The 22,335-nt window shown below is 52.5% G+C and overlaps 1 protein-coding gene across 15 annotated transcripts in view; it reads left to right on the top strand.

The window, feature by feature from the left end:
• GRAMD1B (GRAM domain containing 1B) overlaps window positions 1-22,335 on the top strand; it is a 251,545-nt gene that overhangs the window by 199,578 nt on the left and 29,632 nt on the right. For 14 of the 15 annotated variants that reach the window (XM_028125877.2, XM_088017652.1, XM_028125881.2 and 11 more), the window contains 10 exons: window positions 9,287-9,371; window positions 9,950-10,053; window positions 10,804-10,899; window positions 12,231-12,311; window positions 15,119-15,234; window positions 17,020-17,176; window positions 18,320-18,509; window positions 20,105-20,248; window positions 21,107-21,225; window positions 21,463-21,605. In XM_028125877.2, coding sequence (XP_027981678.1) covers window positions 9,287-9,371; window positions 9,950-10,053; window positions 10,804-10,899; window positions 12,231-12,311; window positions 15,119-15,234; window positions 17,020-17,176; window positions 18,320-18,509; window positions 20,105-20,248; window positions 21,107-21,225; window positions 21,463-21,605 — 1,235 coding nt within the window. Of the gene's footprint in view, window positions 1-4,971; window positions 5,876-9,286; window positions 9,372-9,949; window positions 10,054-10,803; window positions 10,900-12,230; window positions 12,312-15,118; window positions 15,235-17,019; window positions 17,177-18,319; window positions 18,510-20,104; window positions 20,249-21,106; window positions 21,226-21,462; window positions 21,606-22,335 lie in introns of those variants that run through there. The other variant, XM_028125887.2, reaches the window with a different exon arrangement.

Raw genomic sequence — 22,335 nt, 5'->3', positions numbered from 1 at the left:
AATGGAGTGCTGTGGAGGAGGGACAGGGAAAAGGTAGGGAGACCTGGGAGGCCAGAGGTGACAGGGGACCTCCAGCGGGCCTGAGCTGTAGGTGTCAGGGGCTGTGTCTGGTTTCTCTTTGCACTTTGTCTTCATGTGTTTTCACGTCGGGAGGGAAATCAGCAGCTGGTGTAGCGGGTAGAGCCCTAGAAAGGCTGGCTTCAGGTAACCCATGCCTCGTCCTCCCGTGAAAACCCTGCTCTCCTCCTGAGGCTGAGACAAAAGCCCTGGCCCTGGGCTTGCTGGCTTCTGGGTGGGTGTCTGGAGGAAGCAAGGGGCTGCCTGTTCCACACAGCAAGCGTCACCCCCATCTCTGCCCACTCGGATGGTCCCCGTGGGCTTATCCATGGCACGGACCTAAGTGTGGCTCTTCCCCTAGGCACCGTTGACCTGCCGCAATCAGGAAGCTACCACCTGGGTGTTTCCCCAGAGCCACGTGAATGGATGCCCACGTGGGGTGCCCCCATGCGCCCGGCGCGTGTACCCTTGGGTGGCTGGACACCGCCCTGCTGTGCATCATATATGTGTCCATGTTCTGGTGTGCAGAGGCCCCATCGGGAAACTTCCGTCCAAACCCCCCACCTGGCTCCCCAGCACTGCCCACCAATAATACATCCATGGTTTTCCAGAAGGCACATACCTTGCCTCTGTGTTGCCCTGTCTCCCCTCCTCAGCGCTGCTGATGGCCCTCTTTGACACTCGGGGTGGTGCTTCAGCTGGGCTGGAACATCCTTGTGTGGATGGGCAAAGGCTTTGTCATCCCGGCTCTAGGGACAGTCACACAGGCCCTGGTCAGGTTCCGGACCGGGTGTCCTCATGGAGCTGCTGACTATTGAGAGAACATCTCAGGTGGTTGGAGTAGCTTGGGTCTGATGGGAGGGAAGCCCACCCAGCCCCTCCCCCCCCACTCCCCTGCCTCTCTTCCACATTTTTTTTTTTGGTCTGATATTTGTATTTATTTTTCTTGCCAGAATAACAAAAAACATAGTGATAATGAACAGACTTCTGTAATTTCCTGGGGCGAGATTCCACTAGTGTACTTTTAAATATGGTATTTGTGATACGTATTTATTTACTTATTTTTAAATTTTTTATTTAAATTCAATTTAATTAACATATAGTGTATTATTAATTTCAGAGGTGGAGTTCGTTGATTCATCAGTTGCATATCACACCCAGTGCTCATTCCATCACGTGCCCTCCTTAATGTCCATCACCCAGTTACCCCATCCCCCTCCCGACCTCGCCTCCAGCAACCCTGTTTGTTTCCTAGAGTTAAGGTTTGCCTCCCTCTCTGATTTTGTTTTATTTTAGTTTTCTTTCCCTTCCCCTATGTTCATCTGCTTTTTTCTTAAAGTCCACAAATGAGTGAAATCATATGGCATTTGTCTTTCTCTGATTGACTTATTTCACTTAGCATAATACTCTCTAGTTCCATCCACTTCGTTGCAGATGGCAAGATTTCATCTTTTTGATGGCTGAGTAATATGCCATTGTACATAACTACCACATCTTCTTCATTCATCTGTCGATGGACATTTGGGCTCTTTCTGTATTTTGGCTATTGTGGACACTGCTGCTATAAACAGTGGGGTGCAGGTGCCCCTTCAAATCACTGTGTTTGTATCCTTTGGATAAATACCCAGTAGTGCAGTTGCTGGGTCATAGGGTAGCTCTATTTTTAACTTTTTGAGGAACCTCCATACTGTTTTCCAGAGTGGCTACACCAGTTTGCATTCCCACCAACAGTTGCAAGAGGGTTCTGCTTTCTCTGAATCCTCGCCAACATCTGTCGTTTCCTGACTTGTTAATTTTAGCTGTTCTTACTGGTGTGAGGTGGTATCTCATTGTTCCACTTTTTACTTTCACCCATCCAACCAGGGAGGAGATGTCACCATGATGGCAGGCCACTTTGGCCTGAAAAGTGCAGCCCGTGGAGGGAAGTGGCTAGACTCCAGGGACACCTGGAGGGGCTGAGGCATGAGGGCTTCTGGTCTCTAGCCAGGGATATGATCTGTAGGTCAGGAGTGGGGTTTGAAGGCAGCGTAGCCTACAAATGCCTTAAGGCCTTCCCATGCCCGATCTACGCCCCCTTACGCTTGCTCCCCCTCCCCCAACTTACTTGATGATCCCAGCTTTATTCATCAAGGCCCCCAGCTTGGGAGGCGCAGCCCTAGTAGACATGAAATGGTGGGATAAGAAGACAGGGCTATAGTTACAGTAGGGAGCCAAGGGCAAAATTGGGCGTGGGAGGGGTGTATTCTGTTCCCCAAAGATGGCCCCTGTTGGGTGCAGTAGGTTTGCATCTGGGATGAAGCAGTCACTGGTCTTCTGCTTGGTGCCTCGCCTTGTGTGGGCACAGGTGACTGTCCTCATCTGCTTCACCCCTTCCTGGGGGGTCGGTCATCCCGGCGACCCAGAGAAGCATCTTGTCTGAGGTCATAGGTTAGGAGCCTAGGCCCTGGTGGCTGGGAGGGACTTAGCACCTAGGCTCCTCCTCGATGCCCCGGGATGGGGATGCTGGCTTTTTTGGATGGGGAGGAGGGGATCGTGCCAATCCTGTGGGGTGACCCAGCAGGTCTGGCAGGCATGAGATTGAGCGCAAGAGAACAAAGCTTTTGTGGGCATGAAACTGGGACATTAGGGGGACGATATAGAAAGTGGAGGTTCGGAGACAAGACTTGCTGCCTACAGCCTTGGCAGCCTGTTCTTTCCAGGGAGGCTGCCTGTGCTTCTGTCAGCTCTGCCTATCCCCTCGTTCTTACTTACCCGGTGTCTCGGAAGAGGCTTCCTGACTTCGGCTCCCCTGGCCCCCCCATCCTTCACCTTCTCCGGAATGGTCCCCGCTCTCCTGATGAGACCCCCTCTCAGTCCCGCTCTCCTTTGCCTTTCTGCATGACACTGCCGCACCTGCATCTCTCTCCTCACTTTGCTCATTGCCCTCCCCCCTTCCCTATTTCCTACACCCGGCTCCTCCCTGCCTGGATGTGGTTGGAGGGCCAGGATTGGCTTGGAGGGTCTTAATTGACTTCTTCCCAGGTGAGGCCAGTACTCCAAATTCCATCTCGTTTTCTCCTGGGTTCCTCCACCCCACCCCTCCCCGTGCTGTACCCAAGGAGGGGGTACCACTTGGTCCCAGCTCGCAGTGTTTGCCATCGAGTTAATGTTTAGCTCAGGGTCAATTCCCTCTCCTCGGGCCTGAAGCTGCCTGTCACTCTGCCCTGCCCAGCCCAGTCCAGCCCATTCCATTGTGGGAGGTGTAGGAGACAAAGGCTGAGCACCGGGACTTGTCTCCCTGGGGTTATCTCTCCGGGTGTATGCTGGCCCCCACCTCAACCGACTGCAGCCGTCATCCCCTTGTTTGGCCATAGCAATATGTAAACGTTCCCGGGGAATTACTATAAGCATTCAGCTTTTGTGGGTCTATATACTGCCTAGATCTTGGGGTCTGGTATGGCCCAGGAGAGAGGCATTCTGGTCACCCTGGAAAATGGAACTGTCAGGTTCCCCTACCACACTGCAAAGGATAGGGCTGCCCTCTGCAGAGCAGAGAGAACCTCGGATATATTGTTTGGAGTGGTGGCAGGGATCGGGCACCGAGAAGCCGTGCATATAGAGATGGGGATCTGGCTGGCTACACCATGTCAGTTGCAGTGTGAACAGGAACAATTTTAGAGGTGTATAAGGAATGTGTTCATTTGGTAAAGAGTTTCTGAGCAGCAGATCATGCTCTGCTGTAGAAGATAGAGCTGTTTGAGGCATAGATCCCTCCTGGGAAGATGATAGTCTGACGGAGGTACCACGCTGCATAGGTGACGGTGGAGGCCGTGGGGCTGTGTCCAGTGTGCAGACATAGAGAGAGAGAGAGAAGAGTTTGGGGACAGATTTAGACTCTTTGTCTACTTTCTCTAACACCGTTTAACCAGGAGACTCTGGGTTCCTTGGACACAGAATCTTTGATTTGGGAGTCAAGAATCTCCATTTTTAAAGCATTATTTATTTTTTAGAGAGAGGACCTCAAGCAGACTCCCTGCTGAGTGCGGAGCCCGACATGGGGCTCCGTCTTGTGACCCTGAGATCACGACCTGAGCCAAAACCAAGAGTCGGATGCTTCCACTGCCTGAGCCACCCAGGTGCCCCAAGAATCTCCATTTTTAATGCATTCATTGGGTCCTCTTAAAGTATGCTCATGTTTGAGTCCTGCTGGCTCAAACCTCAGAGACTCCTAGGCCAGAGGCCCCATTCATCATCCAGCACATGCGGGCTTGGGACCCTTGAAGCCCTTCCTGGCCCCACTGGCCTGGCTCCCGTTGCTCAGCTTCCCTAGGTTCAGCTGTTTCCTTTTGACCCCGGGGGCCAGGTTCTCTGCTCTTAGCATTGCTTCTTGGCCCTCAAGGTCTGAGGAGCTGCCTGGGAATCCTCTTGGCTTGCATCCCCGTCCTGCGAGTGCTGGAGGCAGGGCAGGGTCCCCGGAGCTGGTGACCTCAACTTGTCCAGGCGATCTGCCCAGCTTCTCCCCACCGGTACATCCGCCATGAGAGGAGTCAGACTTCCAAATCTCCTGCTGGTGGTACACACAGGGAGGTTGGTGGACCAGTGGGTCAGTGACGGGAGTATGCTCCAGAAGTCCCTGGCCATCAGCATCTCCAGTTTCAGATTTCATCACAGCAGCCGTGCCCCTGGCACCTCCCCCCCTTCCCCCCCACCCTGGGAGCCCTGGCCAGCTACTTTCCATTGCAGGAAACATCTGCTGGGGAGGCCAGGCTAGGCCAGGGGGTTACTGGAGGACGTTGGCCAGTACCGTCACCCAGATCCTGTAACTCGAGGCATGTGTAGGGCTCTGGGCCTGCCCGCCCGCCCACCCACCCACCCGGCTTCCCTCCTGCCACGGGCAACTCTAACAAAGAAGTTGTTTGCTGGTCAGCTAAGGAGAGCACGGTCTGGGGAAGGAAAGGGGTGTGTGTAGGGGTGGGGGTGAGAACAGGTCTTGTTGCCACAGCCAGCGGTGGCCGCTCTGCCTGGGAGAGGGCTGTGAGTCATAGGGACCAGTGCCCGCCCAGCGGAGAGATTGCATGGTGAACGGGCTGCCTCATGGGACGGGCCAGACGGAGCTGGGAGGCTGGGAGCTCATTCTCTCCCCGGAGTTTCCGACGAACTGTGAGCTGTGTGTGAGTAACCAGCGGGGTGCACCTCTGGACCTGGCTGTGGAGTCGCCCTCTTCCTGCGCAGTTTGTCCACCAGGGGCCTGCTGTCCCCAGCCCTCCAGCCAGCCCCCTCGTGCACCTGCCGTCTTCTGGCCTCAGCTGGCCTCTTGGAGTGGCTGGCCACACTGAACCAGAACAAGGGGCTTCACCGCATCCCCTCTGGGTCACCCTCCACCCAAAGACCAGCCACCTTGTGGGAGCCAAAGTGGGACGAAGCAAAACCTGGCCATGGGAGACTGGCCGGCCAGCCTGTCCCAAGAAGCATGCTGACCATACCCTCCCACTTGTGAGGTTTCGTGCTGGGAACAGAGCTCTGGGAGAGAAAAGGAGGCCAGTCAGGGTCACACAGACCCTCTGCTGAGAAGCCGGAGGTTGCCTGTCTGTCTGCAGCCCAGACGAGACTGACTATTTTCATCCTGAGGGGACGGTCGGGAACCAGAGCTCCGGGAGCCAGGCTCCACTGGGAGGTGGAGCCGTGGGTAGCGATGGAATCTTTGACCGAGTCTGGGGTCCTCCAGAGCCTCCTGCTGGAGCCGGACAGCCAGCCTTTGCAGTGGTACCTGAAGAAGTTTCCAGATACACCTGCTGGTGCAGAGCTCTGCTGCTGGCATGAATCTGAGGAGATTCCAGCCGTGAGTGTGCATCCCAAAATCTCTGGGCCCATGTGACCATTCTGCCATACCCCTGTAATTCCCCACTCGGCCCTGCTGCCTGAGGCCCCCCCATCTGACCATTCTTGAACCAAAATTCTCTGACCATTTTAAAGTACGTGAGCCATGCCTCGCTTTTGGAGGAGATTGCTTTGAGCGCACGGGGGTGGGAGGCAGAGGGTTGTGGGCTCTTGCATCAAAAGGATATATGGTGGCAGGTCGACCTGATGAATCTCTGCTTTAGAGTCTGGGAGGCAGAGACTGGCCTGCCATCCACATTGGCAGCCTGGGAGAATCAGGGCATTTATTTGCAAGGTTGGGTTAAGGAGTCCCTGCACCCAAGCAAGTTTTTGTAGAGCTGGCTGAGTTCAGAGGTTAGGGCTGGGAGTTGCCCTCCCTCTCCCCAGGGCTACAGCTTTGTTCAGAGGAGAGGAGGGGAGCGGCTCCCTCCATTTGCCGGGGGTTTGGTTTGGAGATGATTGCCAGACTCCGTGCACCTCCACCTCTGTCAATGTCTCAGTTCCTGGTGGAGGCGAAAGAGGCATGGGCGAGGAAGCAATGTGGAAAGCACATGAGAAATAGGAGGACTTCCAGGCTTCAGAGAATTGGATGCCTGATGCCTGGTTACACCTGAAGGGGCTTGGGGCCATCTGCTATGCTGGTCCTCGGGCTGATAGTGGAAAGTGGTAAATATGAAGACTCGCCTGGTTGATTTTTTTTTTTTTAAGATTTTTTTTTTATTTTTTAACAGAGAGACAGCAAGAGAAGGAACACAAGCAGGCGGCGTGGGGGGGGTGTGGGGGGGGGGGGAGAGGGAGAAGCAGGCTTCCTGCTGAGCAGGGAGCCCAATGTAGGACTTGATACCAGGATCCTGGGATCATGACCTGAGCCAAAGGCAGACGCTTAACGACTGAGCCACCCAGGTGCCCAATACTTTTTTTTTTTTTTAAAGATATTTAATTGTGGTAAAGAACCTAAAACTTACCATCTTAAGTATTTCTAAGCATTTCTCAGTTCAGTAGCATTAAGTTCATTCACACTGTTCTGCACTCAATTTCCAGAACTTTTTCGTCTTGAAAAAAAATTGAAGCTTTATTACTAACCCCCTGGGGGAAGAAAAAAAACAAACACTTGTGGGCATGAAAGACTAGTGGGGCCCCCGAGCAGGTGGACATCTCATCCCCCAGAGAGAGTGCTCTGCTGAGGCATCCGTTTCCCTCTTGGGACCAAGACCCTGAGGCACCATCATAGAGCAGTGACTCAGACCAGGGACTCTGGGTCACACTGCCTCAGTTCATGCTCCCCTCTCCCACTTAGTAACCACATACTTTGGACAAGTTGCTTAACCTCCCTGTGCCTCAACTTCCTAGTGTATAAAATGGGAAAATAAAAAATCTGTGGTCCAGTGAAGTGATGTATGTGAAGGGCTAATGACAGTGCTTGGTGTGGTAATGACTCATTTCACGTTCACTCAGCTGTAGCTCTGGGAGGTCAGTTAGACATAATTAGGAACTTCTTGATGATCAGGTGGGCAAGCAAGGGTTTTCAATATGTGGGCTCTGTTCTACAAGGCCAAGGGGCCAGTTAGATTGGTTATCTCAGTATCAGTTTGGAATCAACCTGTGGGCCAGAGGAGTATGTATTCAGAGGTCTTTTCTAGCCATAGAAGTCAGAGGATAAGTTGGCTTCTCCCAGTGTCCCTGATACTTGGTTCAAACATATGGCAGGTGATTGTTGAAGTTTGGGGTTCTATAGCATAGCATTGCTTGGGGGAAGGTAGCAGGGCATTGACTACTGCAAGTATAAATCATTTTATAAACAAGCCAAAACAGAAGTTTAAAATTCAAATTAACTAAAGACAGAGTAGTTGAAAGCACTGTCTTCTCTCTCTCTCCTGGAAATCCTCCTGCAAACTGAAGTCATGCCATTCTCTCTCCTCCAACTTCCTGAAATATTCCCGTTTCTTCTAGCACAAACACCATCAGGCCACTTAGCTCAGCTAGTCAAAGCGCATGCCCTGAACTCGGTTAGGCCACAGCCCAAGCTTGCTCGAGGGCCACTTAGCTTTGCAAAAAGCCAAAAATCAACCGTCTGAAGCGCATCTCGTCACCACTGCAGCTATACGCCAGTGGGTCCCCAGGGAAGTGGGTGGAAAGTGTAAATGGCCAAGACCTATCTGTCACCATCACCAGGACAGTCTGGTGCGCTCCTGGCATAAGTAGGTCGGTCAGCGACACGCCTGTACAGGTACAGATGTTTCTCTGTCGTGATGCATGACTCTTCCTGGATTGTGCTCTTGTCTTCATGTATTGTGCTTGGGTGCCTTTCATCCACAGGCTGCTGCTACTACTCTTCTTCCTCTTCCTCCTCTTTTTTTTTTTTTTTTTAATTTTAAGACTGTAAGCTTGGAAGGATGAGGTTTCCTGTCTATTCAACTGACTGATGGAATTTCCAAGGAGGATTTGTGAAGGCAGTTTATGGGTGTAGGTCTGCACCCAAAAAGCTAAGTGGGCACAGGGTCATCTGGTAGCACAGGTGGTGGGGAGAGGTGAGCAGAGGACCAGGGATGCAGAAATCTGCCACTGACCAGCTTGGGGACTCTTGGGCTGGGGTCTCCTCTCTGGCCTTCATTTCCTCATCGCTAATGGAAGGGTTGGGTTAAATAGTCTTATAAAGGTTGGGTGCCTCCAGTTACCAGACATGCTTTTAAATTCTCTCCTTCTGTGCTTATTCTAGTACTAGTTTTATGTTTTGTTTGGTTTTTTTTAAATCTAGTCTTGGTAAAGTACAGTTCTCCCCCGCCCCCCCCCCCCAGTTTCACTGAGATATAATTGACAGGTCACATCGTAATAGCCTTACATTTTATGATTTTTCTTTTCTAGTCGTCAGTTTCATCCATAGCCCAGTACTTCCTGTGTTAGTCACGATGACCACTGCTTCCGAGGGATGCTCTGAAGAGCATCATATTCTGGGTCCTGTGGGGGCCCTGGGGGGAGCCCTCTTGGGCCCCCATTTTATGCTGTCACGGTGGTACTTCCTGCTGGCAGAAGACAGGGCAACAATAGCTCTTGTGGTGGGTCCCAGGAAGCTCCCTGGAGGTGTCCCTCCTTCCTTTCTCTTCTTGGGATCTAATGTGGACCCTGCTTAGTATGTTTGACATTTTCTCATTGATGGACACTGAATACAAACCCTTTAGGAGTGTCCGATTCTCTCCCTGGTGTTTTTCCGTACATACCAAAGCCCCCTTTGCCTCACCGAGCCGCTTAGGGTCTGTGGGATAACAGAGGCTCATCTTTGCCTTTTAAACATGCAAGCAGGTGCTCTTCCTGCGTCTTCCTCCCCATCCCCACAGAACCTGGAAACATCCTGCTAACCTCGGTCATTGTCACGCAGGTGTTAAGCCCAACTTATAAGCAGAGAAATGAAGACTTCAGAAAGCTCTTTAAGCAACTTCCAGACACGGAGCGCCTCATTGTTGGTGAGCTGGGGGACCTGGGAGCAGCAGGTGGGAGCGGGAAGGAAGTCTGAGCGTCCCAAAGACAGCACCCAGGCTGCTTCTGTCTTGAGGTTCCCCACCAAAGAGCCAACCCAAGTAAGAACATCTGTCTGGGAGCAGGGAGAGAGGATGTCCAGAGCACTGAGCCCCGTGGTTGAGGCTCAGGGCTGAGCAACGTGTGTTTGGCGGCCTCTCCAGAGAGCCCAACCTGGAATGAGTCACTGCCACTCTTACCTCTGCAGATGGCCCAGCAGTGAAGGGTTGGGGTAACTTGGATGGGGGAGGGGTGTTAGTTGACTTTTATTGGTCTTTTCTCCCTCTTTCTCACTCCCTCCGCCACCTCATCCGTCCCTCTGCCTTTAGGCAATAGTGGCGTATTTCACGTCACATGGGCTGCTAGGGACTCCCTTGGCCACTAGTTCAAGCGTCTCACCCACCTAGTCAGTAGTAGGCAGTGGGGCTCCTGCGGTGCTGGTGGGAGGGATAGCGTACCTCATTTGTAGTGGTTTGCTGAAGATGTTTCCTGTCTCTGAGCTCCTCTGTCCCCCATCCTACCACAGATTACTCATGTGCACTCCAAAGAGACATTCTTCTTCAGGGCCGACTCTACCTCTCTGAAAATTGGATATGCTTCTACAGCAACATCTTCCGCTGGGAAACTCTGGTAAAGACCTGGGGCTTGGTCCCTGGGCTAGCACTGAGCAAGCTGCCCTTTACTCTGCCCCTTTTGTTGGCTTCCTGCTCTACCCACACCTTTGCATAATTCATAAAAGCACATCCCTGAGTCTTGAGGGAGAGATCTCTGCAGTGTCTTCCCTTCCCTCCCTCTTGGGTATGGAAGAGAGCATGAGAGCATTTGCTCTTGGCAGATGCAGGTAAATATTTGGCAGGAGTCACTGCAGAAGGTAGAAGAGTTGAGTCAAAGGGGCATTGGCCTTGGTACTCAGGTCCAGGTTGTACGTTATCTGGGTTCTCCAGCTAGTTGGCTGTGTCTTATGAGGCTAGTCCTTTGTTCTTTCTCTGCCTCCTCATCTTATAATAAAATGAAGCAGGAAGAGATAAGCTGGTGACTTTTACCCTGTCACTGTCCTGTGTTTCTGTAAGTGCCAAGTAGTGATGGGGTCTGTGCACATTGATCAGACTGTGTAGATGTGAGAAGGAAGGCTCCCTGGACCAGCAGCTGAGGCACTGTTGGGCTCTAGGCGAGGCTCAGCCACCCCCTCACTGTGTGGCCTCTGTGAAATAGGGAGCTAAACCAGATGATCGCTAACGGGGACCCTTCCAGGTTTAGAAATAAGGAGACTGAGATGTGATTTCCTCTCTCTGAACTGGTGCCACGTCAACACTCGTGGCCGACTCAATGCATGTCTCTTCTTGCTTATTATCCGTGCTCCGTCCCTGTGGGGGGTGCCAGCTGACCGTCCGTTTGAAAGACATCTGCTCCATGACTAAAGAAAAAACGGCTCGCCTCATTCCCAATGCCATTCAAGTTTGCACTGACTCAGAAAAGGTAAATAGAATCTAATCTTGGACCTTCTACTCTCCGCCTCCCCAATCCCCAAGCCCCACCCACTTCTGTATTTCTGTCCTTCAGCTACATGAATATGGACTATCCAGGAGGATGGGGGTGGGGGACGGTGAGGGGATGCAGATCGTGGGGACCACCTCCATTGGATCAGGGTATGTGGAGTCTGAGCAGGGGTGAGGACGGAAGGTCTATCCATTGGACTTGGAGCCAGAGCACTTGAATTTGAGTCCTGTAACTGTGGGTGTGGTGTGTAACCTCTCTCCACATGAGTTTTCTCATGTGTGACATCGAGCCAGTCGGTCCTATAGCAGAAGCTTGAAATGACATCACAGATTTGAAAACGCTAAGTTGCAAAGCTCTGTGTAAATGTCAGTTGTTATTACGTATTAGCAGAGTCCCGTAGGAAGTGGATTGTCCACGTCAGCATGGGGGACAGGTGGTAGGTAACATTTGGACCGAGGAAACCCAGGGATCTTGGACCTTTAACCAGCACCTGGAAACTAAGAGCTTCAGGGCTAGGGGTGGACTAGACCTGAGCTGAACACAGGTCTGCAGAGCCCTTGGACTTGGGCAGTTCAGTGGCAACAACCATGAGATTTGGGGTCAGATAGTCTTTGGTTTGAATTCTGTTTCTGGCCTGAATCAGCCTTGTGATGACAGAAGTCCCCTGATCCCACCAGCCTGTTTCTCTTTATTAGGCGTTAGCAGTTACGTGTATTTTCCAAGACTCACATGTGGTTTACACAAAGCAGCAGCATTTGTGAAGCCCCTAGATCGTGTTCAGTAACATCTGGTTCCCCATCATTTCCTTCCCGCGTGTTATAAAGGGTCCCCGCTAACGTGTAAGCACAGTAAGAGCAGGAGTCTCTGTTTTGATTGCCCTCATACCCCAAATATGTAAAATGGTACCCAGCACATACTGTATTCAAATATTTGTTGAATTAGGGAATGAAAGGGTGAGTGGGTTAGTGGGTTTGTCTTCTCCTTCCCAAAGGCTGGTTCGCAGCTCACCACTTAACCCGGGTCCAGTTGGTGGGTGAAGGAAGTTGTTTTATGGAGATGAAAACCTCCAACCAGAGGGAGAAGCGCCGTGGAAAGCAGGGGTGAATGCCAAAGGACTTAGCGCCACTGGGGACTTGGTCCCTGTCACTAGAGTACCTTGGTGTCATGGTCACGAATAACTGAGTCCATAGTATTTGGGGATAAAGTCGGTAGCTTTTCTTAAAAGGATGAAGCACCCTGTCTCCCTCCGTTCTATTATGAGTCTTACTGTTCTGTTGTGATACTTCTTGCTGTTTTCTCTTTCCATCTAGCACTTTTTCACTTCATTTGGGGCCCGGGATAGGACGTACATGATGATGTTCCGGCTCTGGCAGAATGCGCTCCTTGAAAAGGTAAGTACTGTCCAGCTCCTTTCTTCCTTCGGCCTCAGGACTCACATCCACCTGGAATGTTCTTTCCCCTGGGGTGAGGGCCCAGTGGAAAGAGTGCTCTTCCTGTGACCTGGGCTAGCTCCAGAGCAGCCCACGTGTCCTCAAGGTTTTGGAAGTCCCCCAGAATTGGAGTGAGTCCTGTATTCTTCCCCTGGTGGTGGTCTGTGAGCAGCCTCATTGCTGCCTAGAGCAAGGCCCTTGTTGACTTCAGGCACTTTCCGTCCCGCTGTTCTGAAACATACCAGGGTTTGTGAGACCCGCAGAGGTGGAAAGGACTGTCAGGAAGGAATCAGTTTTTATACTCACAGGTTCGTAGAGGCGGAGGCCCGCCACACCTTGCGGAATCACACGGGGAAGGGAAGGAGGCCACGGGCTGTCAGGCAGAGAGCGAGAGGGGAAAGCATGGGCAATAGCTTACGTTGTGGCTTTTGCAGGAAGGCATGGGGGAGGCAGGGTAAGCAGGCCAACCAGGTTTAGGATTGGCTAGTTTGAATAATTCCATCAGGCTCCGGAACATAGAGACTGTCTCTCGTTGCCTGGCCCTGGGATACCTAAGGCCAGGTAATATTGGCCCAGACTGGAAGGAGCTGGGAAAGAAGGTGGTTGAGGGTGTAGGCTTTGGATTGGCTGCTTACGTATGAAAGGTGCACTTCCGGGCGAGTTGTTTTCTATCTCAGGAATTAGCTAACCCTGGGATGGACGTTCCCTCGCCAGTCAGCAAGGCCTCAGATGCCAGAGCATCAAAAATTCAGAAAATAGGAAAATAGAGTTAATAGAGCCACCAACTTGACTACTCGAGTGTCTGAAGGACTCTGAGGGGACACGGATATGGGCGATGATATGGCCGCATTCCTTAGAGAACTCCCACTCAGATGCCAGGGGGTGTTGGGAAAGAGCCCCAAGCCAGGGAAAGAGACATAACAGAAAAGTTATGTGGTTATAACTATATTATACATATGACACATATGTATCTACTTTGACTCCTAAACAATCTAAAGTAAACTGAGCAGATTTGTTATTTAGAATTTTTTCTAACCTGAAGGCCTGTAGCCAGGGCACAAATCCAGGTAGTTTATTTGCGCTGCGATCTTCTGCCTTTATTAGCCATCAGTAATAGTAAAATGATCATGTGTTTGAACCTCCACTGGCTGGTTTGGATTTTTAGCTCACAGCCACTGTCATTTCTGAATAAGACAGAAGCTCTCACACAACAGATGTTTGCCGATTGTCGTTGTCCTGCTTATGGTCAGACAAGCCGAGCCTGGAGGATGGGTCAGGGAAGGGTGCGCGGGGAACGGGAATTGTGACAAAGGGCAGGATGTGGTAAGGCAGCGAGGCAGATGTGTCCCAGGAAGGCTGAATGGTCTATGCCAGGGCCAGAGATCGGAGGCAGGAGGCCCAGAGAAAGGAGGAGATGCCTCCCTTCAGCTCAGTGAGGGCCAGCACCTGCCAGCTCAGAGGGGAGTCCTGGTCTGTGCCGTTCTGGGCTGTTCTCCTCAGTTGGGAGACCAGAACCCTGGCTCATGGCAGCCTGGCACCGCCTGCTTCCTAAACCACACCTGGAAAGGCTGGGCCCAGAGAATTCTCGGATTCTTTATCAGATCTATTGATGGGAAACATTCTTTAAGTTGTTTTTTTTTTTTTTTAAGATTTTTTTTTTTTGAGAGAGAATGTGAGAGAGAGAGAGAGCACATGAGAGGGGGGAGGGTCAGAGGGAGAAGCAGACTGCCCGCTGAGCAGGGAGCCCGATGTGGGACTTGATCCTGGGACTCCCGGATCATGACCTGGGCCGAAGGCAGTCGCTTAAGCAACTGAGCCACCCAGGCGCCCCTCTTTAAGTTTGAGGTAAAATGTTTCTTTGTGTTTTGACTCCTTCTGTTTTCTTTAAGGCTCTTGCCCACTTTCTCGAATCCTGACCCTACTACCTTCTGCCCCTGCTCCCAGTTCAAGACTCATCCATGGCCCCTCCAGTCGTTGGTTTTCCACATTCTGTTGCCTCTTTCCCGCAAATCTGAACCCCACAAGAGCTCACTTTTCTCAGGACAGAGCTTTTGAGGAGGACACGTAGCACGCAGTGAAATGCGGAACTGGAGCTAGTACACAGAACTGTAGGCAAACTCATTCTACTCGAGAACAACGAAGGCAGTATTCAGGTAGCCACGAGAGGGTTGGATGTGCTCACCTTGAGGCCCCTTAAATTATGAGAATATAGGCTTCTTTTTAACCACAGGAGCTGTCCAACTATGGAATGGCCACCTGTGAGGTCACACCTCATTCTTGGACGTGAAGCAGTGGGGCCTGCCTGCGTGGCCACTGTTAGTATTAGGAGGTTTCTTTGTGTTGGGGAGACTGGCTCAAGGGACCAAGTCCCCATCAGAAGCTCTGGGATCGCCTTGGCTGCAAGAGTCACATCTATATATCACGCTTAATGCTTGACCTCGTCCATAGGAGCAAAAGATGGATAGCTACCATCCTTAAGGGGCCAGGCGATCCCATTATACAAACCTGAGTTGTGGGAACAGGGCCAGATTCCTGGCTTGGCTGAAAGCCATATTTAGGCAAGAGATTGGCATCTTGCTGTGATCCTGAGAGGAGGGAAGAGGAAGTGGAGGACGTGTTAGTTTAGTTTAGCTAAACTCTTAGTTTAGCAAGGGAGAACGGAGGTCAGCTTCTCCTACCCCCTGGGGAGTCCAGCTCAACTCAGTGCCTCCGTGTAGAGTGGGGTCCTGAGGATGGAAGGGTCAGAGTCCCTCTGTTGTCCCCCACAGCCCCTGTGCCCCAAGGAGCTCTGGCACTTCGTTCACCAGTGCTACGGGAATGAATTGGGCCTTACCAGTGACGATGAGGACTACGTGCCCCCTGATGACGACTTCAACACGATGGGGTGAGCAAGGCAGAGGGCAGCTTGCCGGGGTGCTTCTCCAAGAGGGCCTGGGATGGCGGTGACAGCCTCCCTGCGGAGCAATGTCTTAAGTGATCCCCGAAGGAAGGGAGGGTACCTGCGGGGAGAGCCTCACAGGCAGAGGGAATAGCCAGTGGGTGGCTGGGCGGAATGAACAAAGGGCCAGCAGGAAGAGGTGAGGCCAGGGGCCAGATCCTGAAGGCCTTTTGGCCAGTGCTATGATTGGATTTTACTCAGAGTGGGCTGGGAAGCTGGGGGAAGGCTTTTGAGTTGGTAATTGGTAAGATCCGACTTAACATTTTAACAGGATCACTCTGGCTGGTGGATTGAAAATAGACCAGGGGGGAGCAAGGGCAGACTAAGAGGCTGTTGAATAATTGAGATCAGTTAGAGGAGAGGTGAAGATGGTTTGGGCCAGGAGGGTAGCAGTAGAAATGACAATCAGTGGTTTGTTGCTGAATATATTTTGAAAGTGGAACCAGATCTGTTTTGAAGGATTTGCTGACAGATTGGAAAGGAACCAAAGATGGCTTTAAGGTTTTCTTGGATTTACCAACTGGAAGGCTAGAGGTGTTCCAAACTGAGATGGACAGCACTACAGATCAGACTTTGGGGGAAGATCAGGCAAGCTGGCTTTGAGATAACTGCTGGCTAAATGGAGATGTCACATAGACATTTGTGGATGCGAATGCAGAGTTCACCGGGGAAGTCTGGGTGAGGTACATAAACCTGGGAATTTTGAGTGGATAGCCAGGAGATTAGCTGAAACCACCAAATGGCTGGATGAACATAAGAAGTTCAAGGACTGGGCCTGGGAGCACTCAACAGGAAGCAGCAGCAGCAAAAGAAAACCCAAAAGAACAGCCAGCCAGGTAGGAGGAACACTAGGAGAGCTCACATCCTCACAGCCAAGGGAAGGAAGCTGTAGGGGAAGGAAGCATCACTGTATCCCGTGCTGTTGATGGGTTGAGAAGGATGGGGCCTCGAAGCCATACGAGCATATGCTCGAGGTGGGGAGGTAGGTGGAGGCTCAGTGGTGGTGTGCGAGGCACAGAGCAGTGGAAAGCAAGGAAAGAACGCTGACTAGTGACACTCAATAGTGTTATCATTTAATCTCTGTGAGTATCTGTTTGATTATCTTTATGAGGCGTGTCATGGGTTACTCAGAGTTGTCATGCATCCACGTGGGGTGATTAGGTAAAGTGTGAGTCAGATGAGGAGGAAGGGGATGAGTTCTCCCTTGGGAGAGGCGGAAGTGTCCCTAGAAGGGCACCCACCCTTATCTCAGAGAGCGTTCCCCTTCAGGTGTCCAAGGCAAAGAAGCTCACTAGTTAGGATCCGGAATCCGGGCGTTATCACCAAAGGGCACTCGTGTGGGGTCCCACCCTCATCACCGTGTGGGACATAAAATGTATGCTCAGAGCCCAGGCATTTCTGTGAGGGGTGAGGTTGGGATGGGATGGGATGCCACTGGAAGAAAGATAGTTCAGGACGCATAATGGTCATAGGATAGGGTTAAATCTAAGGAGAATGCATGGAAAAGGTGACTTTGGAGCCAGAAATAATACGTGGGGAGTGGAGTGCAAGGTGGGGACGACGTTTCAGGAGAGCACTGTAGCAGAGGGGTGGTGTTTAGAGGAAGATCACATCCAAAGCAAAGAAGCAAGAAAGCCATAGTTTGGGACGGATAGACAGATGTGAGGTTCTTAGAATAGTCGGTGGTCTTGGCAACTGAGGTTGACAGGGATTCATGGTGTCTTCTCTCAGCTACTGTGAGGAGATCCCTGTGGAAGAGAATGAAGTGAACGACAGCTCATCCAAAAGCAGCATCGAGACCAAGCCGGATGCCAGTCCACAGCTACCCAAGAAATCCATCACCAACAGCACGCTGACATCCACAGGGAGCAGTGAAGCCCCTGTCTCGGTATGGGTGATACGACCTTGCTTCCACCCCTCATCCGGTGGCCAGTGTTTCCCAGCTGAGTTCATGCCACAGGACCCTGGCCTGGGGAACAGGGAGAAGGGAGGTTGGTTACCCTGCGGTCAGTTTATTCAAGGAGGCATCCTGGAGCCAATGGGCTCTCTGTTCTGATGCTGTAGTCCCAGGATTCAGAGCCAGGTTCTTGGTGCCTTGGATACAAGATTTTATTTGGCTTCTGAGCATTTGAAAACCATTCCAAGTTCATTGTGTGATTGCTCCAGATCAGCCCCTCTATGGAGAACTATCCCAGGTCTTTTTTTTTTTTTTTTTTTTTTTTAACGGCCTTGATCTGAGATCAAAATTGTACATGACTCTAGGGCTATAGACCTGTTTGTTATCTGTTCACTCATTCAACAATTAGTTTTTTAATTCCTAGTGTATACACTCTGGACTTATTTTTCCATTGTGCTAGACTTCGCAAAAGGGAGAAAAATGTGCTAAGAAAGGCCTTTGTTCTCTGAGACTTGGTTACAGAGGGGATGGGAGCTTGATGAAGGAAGTGTTGGGGGTGCCCTGGCGGGTAGGAGAATGGGCGGGGTTTCTTAGAAAGGATTCCCAGAGAGGGGAGCCTCGTGTTCCAGCGGCTTAAGGGTCAGACCACCTGGCCTTAGAATGAAAACATCATTCATCTGGTGCCTCATCTCCGTTTTCCGTCTCTGAGGTTGTCTTAAAAATATAAAGGCTTATATCTATTCCCTTCTAGGGCTAAGGGGAGAATAAATTAAAAAGTGCTTACAAAGCTTTTGAGCCTCATAGTAGACGAGTCCTAGTGAGAAGCAGGCCGACGGGTAGCATGGGGGAGGGTGGCTCCAGGAGCGTTGCTGAGACGGAAGGTACTAACTCTGCTCACTGCTGGGGCTGGTGCGCTATGTAATGGTGAGCAGGACGAGGTCGGAACCTTCTCCTGGGTTCTCCCGTCTTCCATGGCAGAGCTGGGGAAAACCCCTAGAGCATGACTCCAGCCCAGCTCCTGAGCAGCTGTGTTGTGAACATGAGGGCTCCCGAGGCCAGGTCCCTAACCTCCCTTTAGAGAGGGGCCCCGGAGCAGGTTGGCCCTGTTGGGTGACTTCTCTGTCTCCACCCCAGTTCGATGGCCTGCCCCTGGAGGAGGAGGTGCTAGAGGGGGATGGGTCCCTGGAGAAGGAGCTTGCCATTGACAACATCATCGGGGAGAAGATTGAGATCATCGCACCTGTGACCTCCCCTTCGCTGGACTTCAATGACAATGAGGACATCCCCACAGAGCTCAGTGACTCTTCTGACACCCATGATGAAGGTGGGCGTTTGAAAGTGGGTGTGCAGAGTGGCCCTTCCTCTCCATTTGAAGGCTAACAGGGTGTCCCTTTATGGAGGCTGGAGTCAAGTCAGTTTCTGGGTTTCCGGGGGGAAGGGTGGGTTCATTTGTTATTAACATACAGACATTTTCCGAACAACCACTGCAGAATCCTTATCATTCCGTATTTGTCTTTCTTTACTCGATGGATCATGCTGTGTCCTGCCATCCAGTCTTGCCACTGAATGTGCCCCCTGTCAACCCGGGCTTGCCCTGCAACACTGTTCCTCATAGAGATGCAAGGCAAGGCAGTGGTTATATGCCACAGGAAAGTGCCAGTCAGCTGCTTCCTGGAAATAATGAGATTTTAATAGAAACCTGCTTTAGTGACTCCAGCGTTGGGCTTTTAGATCAGGCTGCAAGAAAAGGTGTTGCTGGGTGACTCAGACTCTGGAACCTGTCCTTCTCTGTAGTATTTCTAGGTAGTATTTTTTACTTCAATCCTGCATCAGATCAGCTTCTAAGACCTGGCTCAGGCATGCGTTGCCTCTGGCGTTTCTGGAGCCGAGAGGCCTAATTGTCAGTATTCATGAAACGGGTTGATCCCCACTGACTTGGTGATAGACTAGGACTAGTGAGTGTATGTAGACAGTGCTCATTTAAACGTCTGTGGACAGTCTCTCCCGACGGTCCGCTGGAGTGGTTTCCTCACCCTTGGCTGGTTTCCCCACTCCCATTTAGGATGCAGGGCCAGTGCCAATGATTGCACAGGTTGGGTACTGCACAACAACAGGGGCGCCATGCACATCAACTCAGATATGACTATTCCCCCCCCCCCAGCTGCGCTCACACAGTGCTTATCCTCTACGAACACAGGCACCAGCTCTGTATGATTCTGAGCCGCAGGGGCACCAGGAATGTCGGCATCTTGCTTGAGACCACACGCCAGCTTCTGTAGGTGCAGCGATTTAGGGACTATGGGGTGCCGAGGGCCTGGGGGGAGTGTTGGGGCTTTAGCAGCACACCTCTACTCTCAGGCACATTCTCTCAGAGCAGACAGAAACCTGAGAAAAGTGACAGGCATTGAAACCCTGGGGGAGACAGGCTGCCTTATGGAAGAGGAGCCGACCTTGTGTGGTTAGAGAGCACGGCCCTACAGTCCAGCCCAGCTTTCGAAGCTTTTCTATAAACAGGTCATTCCAGATGGATCCATGTCCCTTTAATGCCCCCTGTACCATGGTTGCAATGCCAGGTGTCATCGGTTGTGCTTAACTTACAGACTGGGTAACTGATAACTTCTGGGTTCAGGAAGTCATCCTTGATTTAAATTCTAGTCTGAGATCAACTTCCTTAGGAAGGCTTGAAAAACTAAAAGCAAACAGTACATTCCCATAGTCTTTGTCAAGGAAGGCTGAACAGAAGGCCGGTTCGAGTGAGCTGTGTGTGCGCCGGCAAAGGAGGAGACGGACAGATGCGAGGTCATGAACCACTGCCCACACAGGCCGCCCTTGACCCTTGGTGGCCTGGGGGGGGGGGTGTCCCTGGGGCCGCCCGCCCCTCGGCCCTCACCCTCTCCTTCCTCATCCTCTTCCGTGCAGGGGAGGTCCAGGCCTTCTACGAGGACCTGAGTGGCCGGCAGTACGTGAACGAGGTCTTCAACTTCAGCGTGGACAAGCTCTACGACCTGCTGTTCACCGACTCGCCCTTCCAGCGGGACTTCATGGAGCAGCGTCGCTTCTCCGGTCAGTTCCTCCCGGGGGCACCCTCTTCCCGCCCCCCACCCCCACCCCCAGGGCCCTGCATGCTACTCCGTCCCCCAGCACTGCTGCTTTATGCTCGCCCACCGTGCGCCAGGCCCTCAGTGCCAGACCCGCAGGCTCACCGGCGAGCAGGACCGCCCAGGGCTCACAGTCTCGCAAAGAATCACCTCATCTCGGGTCCACCCTTGGACCTGCCGCGTGTGTGAGCATTGCGATCCCCAGGGTACCGGGGATGAAACCAGAGCTCCTATGGTTCTCACTTGCCCAGGGCCATGCAGCCAAGCAGGGCGCGGGTCAGGATTCATACCCAGGACTCTGTGCATCCTTGCTTGGCTCCTGTCCCACCCCCCCCTACCCCTGTTCTGCCCAGAGCAGGGGCTGTGGCTCCGGCTGGGCAGAGCTGCCGGGCACCCGACTCTGTGCAAGAACATCCGGGTATCAGCGTAGCCCTCGGCCAGGAGGAGAGGGCAGGCGGAGGGCACGCGGAGGCTGTCTCTTAGAGGAAAGGACTCGTTCCCAAGGATCCCAGGCCCTTGCCACAGTGACTCCAGTGTTGCCAGCACCCCCGCAGGGGGCCCCCAGACCTCCTGTCCCGGCCCCAGGAACAGTCAGCATTCTGGAGCCCCGCGTAGAATTCCGGCAATGCTACAATGAGCCTCTTTCTGCTTTGACTCCCCCTCCCCCCCACCCTCCTCCCGGGGCCCTCGGGCTCCCATTGGCTTCCTGTTGGGGGCCAGTCGTCCGTTAGTACAGTCAAGAGTTCACTCGGAGGGGAAATTCAGAGATGGCATGGCCGTGCCTCTCTCCCTCCCTCATTCCAGGACTCTTGTCCACCCTCAGATATCATCTTCCATCCATGGAAGAAGGAAGAGAATGGAAACCAGAGCCGAGTGATCCTCTACACCATCACCCTTACCAACCCTCTGGCTCCTAAAACTGCCACCGTCAGGGAGACACAGGTGAGCTGAGCACAGGGGCACGGAAGAGCAGCGGGAAGAGCCTCTGTCCTGCTGAGAAGGATTAAGGGTAGACGCTAGGAAGACGTTTCTGGGTGCAAGTGTCATTGGGCCCCGAAGTGGGGACACGTACCAGGCTGCCCATTTCCACTGGTTCCGGGTTCTCCGTCTGGGAGTAGGGAGGACAGTGTTTTTCCCGTCTTGCTTCTCTTAAGTTTTGTCCCTTCTCCCCCCACCCAGACCATGTACAAGGCGAGCCAGGAGAGCGAATGTTACGTGATAGATGCCGAGGTCCTCACGCACGACGTGCCCTACCACGACTACTTCTACACCATCAATCGCTACACTCTCACCCGCGTGGCTCGGAACAAGAGTCGACTCAGGTGCAGCGTCTAGAGGGCCTGCGTGGGTTCCCAGGAGGTCCCCGGTGTGCTTGGGTGTCCTCGCTCATGCAGTCGCAGTAAAACGGGGCTTTGGTGAAAGGCTAGAGAGAGACCTCTCAGGAATCGGGACGTTCTGAACACCCAGATCTCAGCAAGGGCCTGCGTCGTTCCCATCCATCCTCTTCTTTAAGAAAATACATACATATTTTTTTTTTGATACCTGTGCCTCTGTTTGACCATCTATACCTCCTTCCGTCCTTCCCTTTCCCTCAGCCCTCTCTCCTCCCTCCTGCCCCCGCCATCCTTGCCCACGCTGTCTAGACTTCTCACTTCCAGCTTCTTTGGAGAGTCTTCTGAGTAGACGTCCTTTCTTTCCCCAGTTCACACAGAAGTAGCCTGTTGACCTCCGATAAACCTCTCCAGAAAGGCACCCACCCGTAATCCCGTGAACACTTGCCGGGTGGCGGGGTGGAGGGTGGCGGTGAGGTGGCACGCAAGCATCGGCTTGCTCACGTCAGGCCGCGGTGTCCCCGAGGACGGCAGGGAGAGGGGGGTAGGCAGCCTTAAGAACGGGAACATAAGCCGGGCGCTGCAGTGACACAGGGCTGTGGAGGGGAGGAAGGGGCTGGTAAGCAGGCAGCACGGGCAGCAGAGAGACCTGTGGCTGGGGGAGAGAATACTGGGAAAAAAGTGAGAACTGGCGAGGTTTCATGGGGTGCAGAGGCAGGAG

The sequence above is a fragment of the Eumetopias jubatus genome, unplaced genomic scaffold (genome assembly GCF_037043125.1).
Source record: "Eumetopias jubatus isolate StellerSeaLion01/CBP00866 unplaced genomic scaffold, mEumJub1_p1.0 scaffold_13, whole genome shotgun sequence".
NCBI classification, from domain to species: Eukaryota; Metazoa; Chordata; class Mammalia; order Carnivora; family Otariidae; genus Eumetopias; species Eumetopias jubatus.
This window is presented reverse-complemented; position numbering and strand designations above follow the sequence as displayed.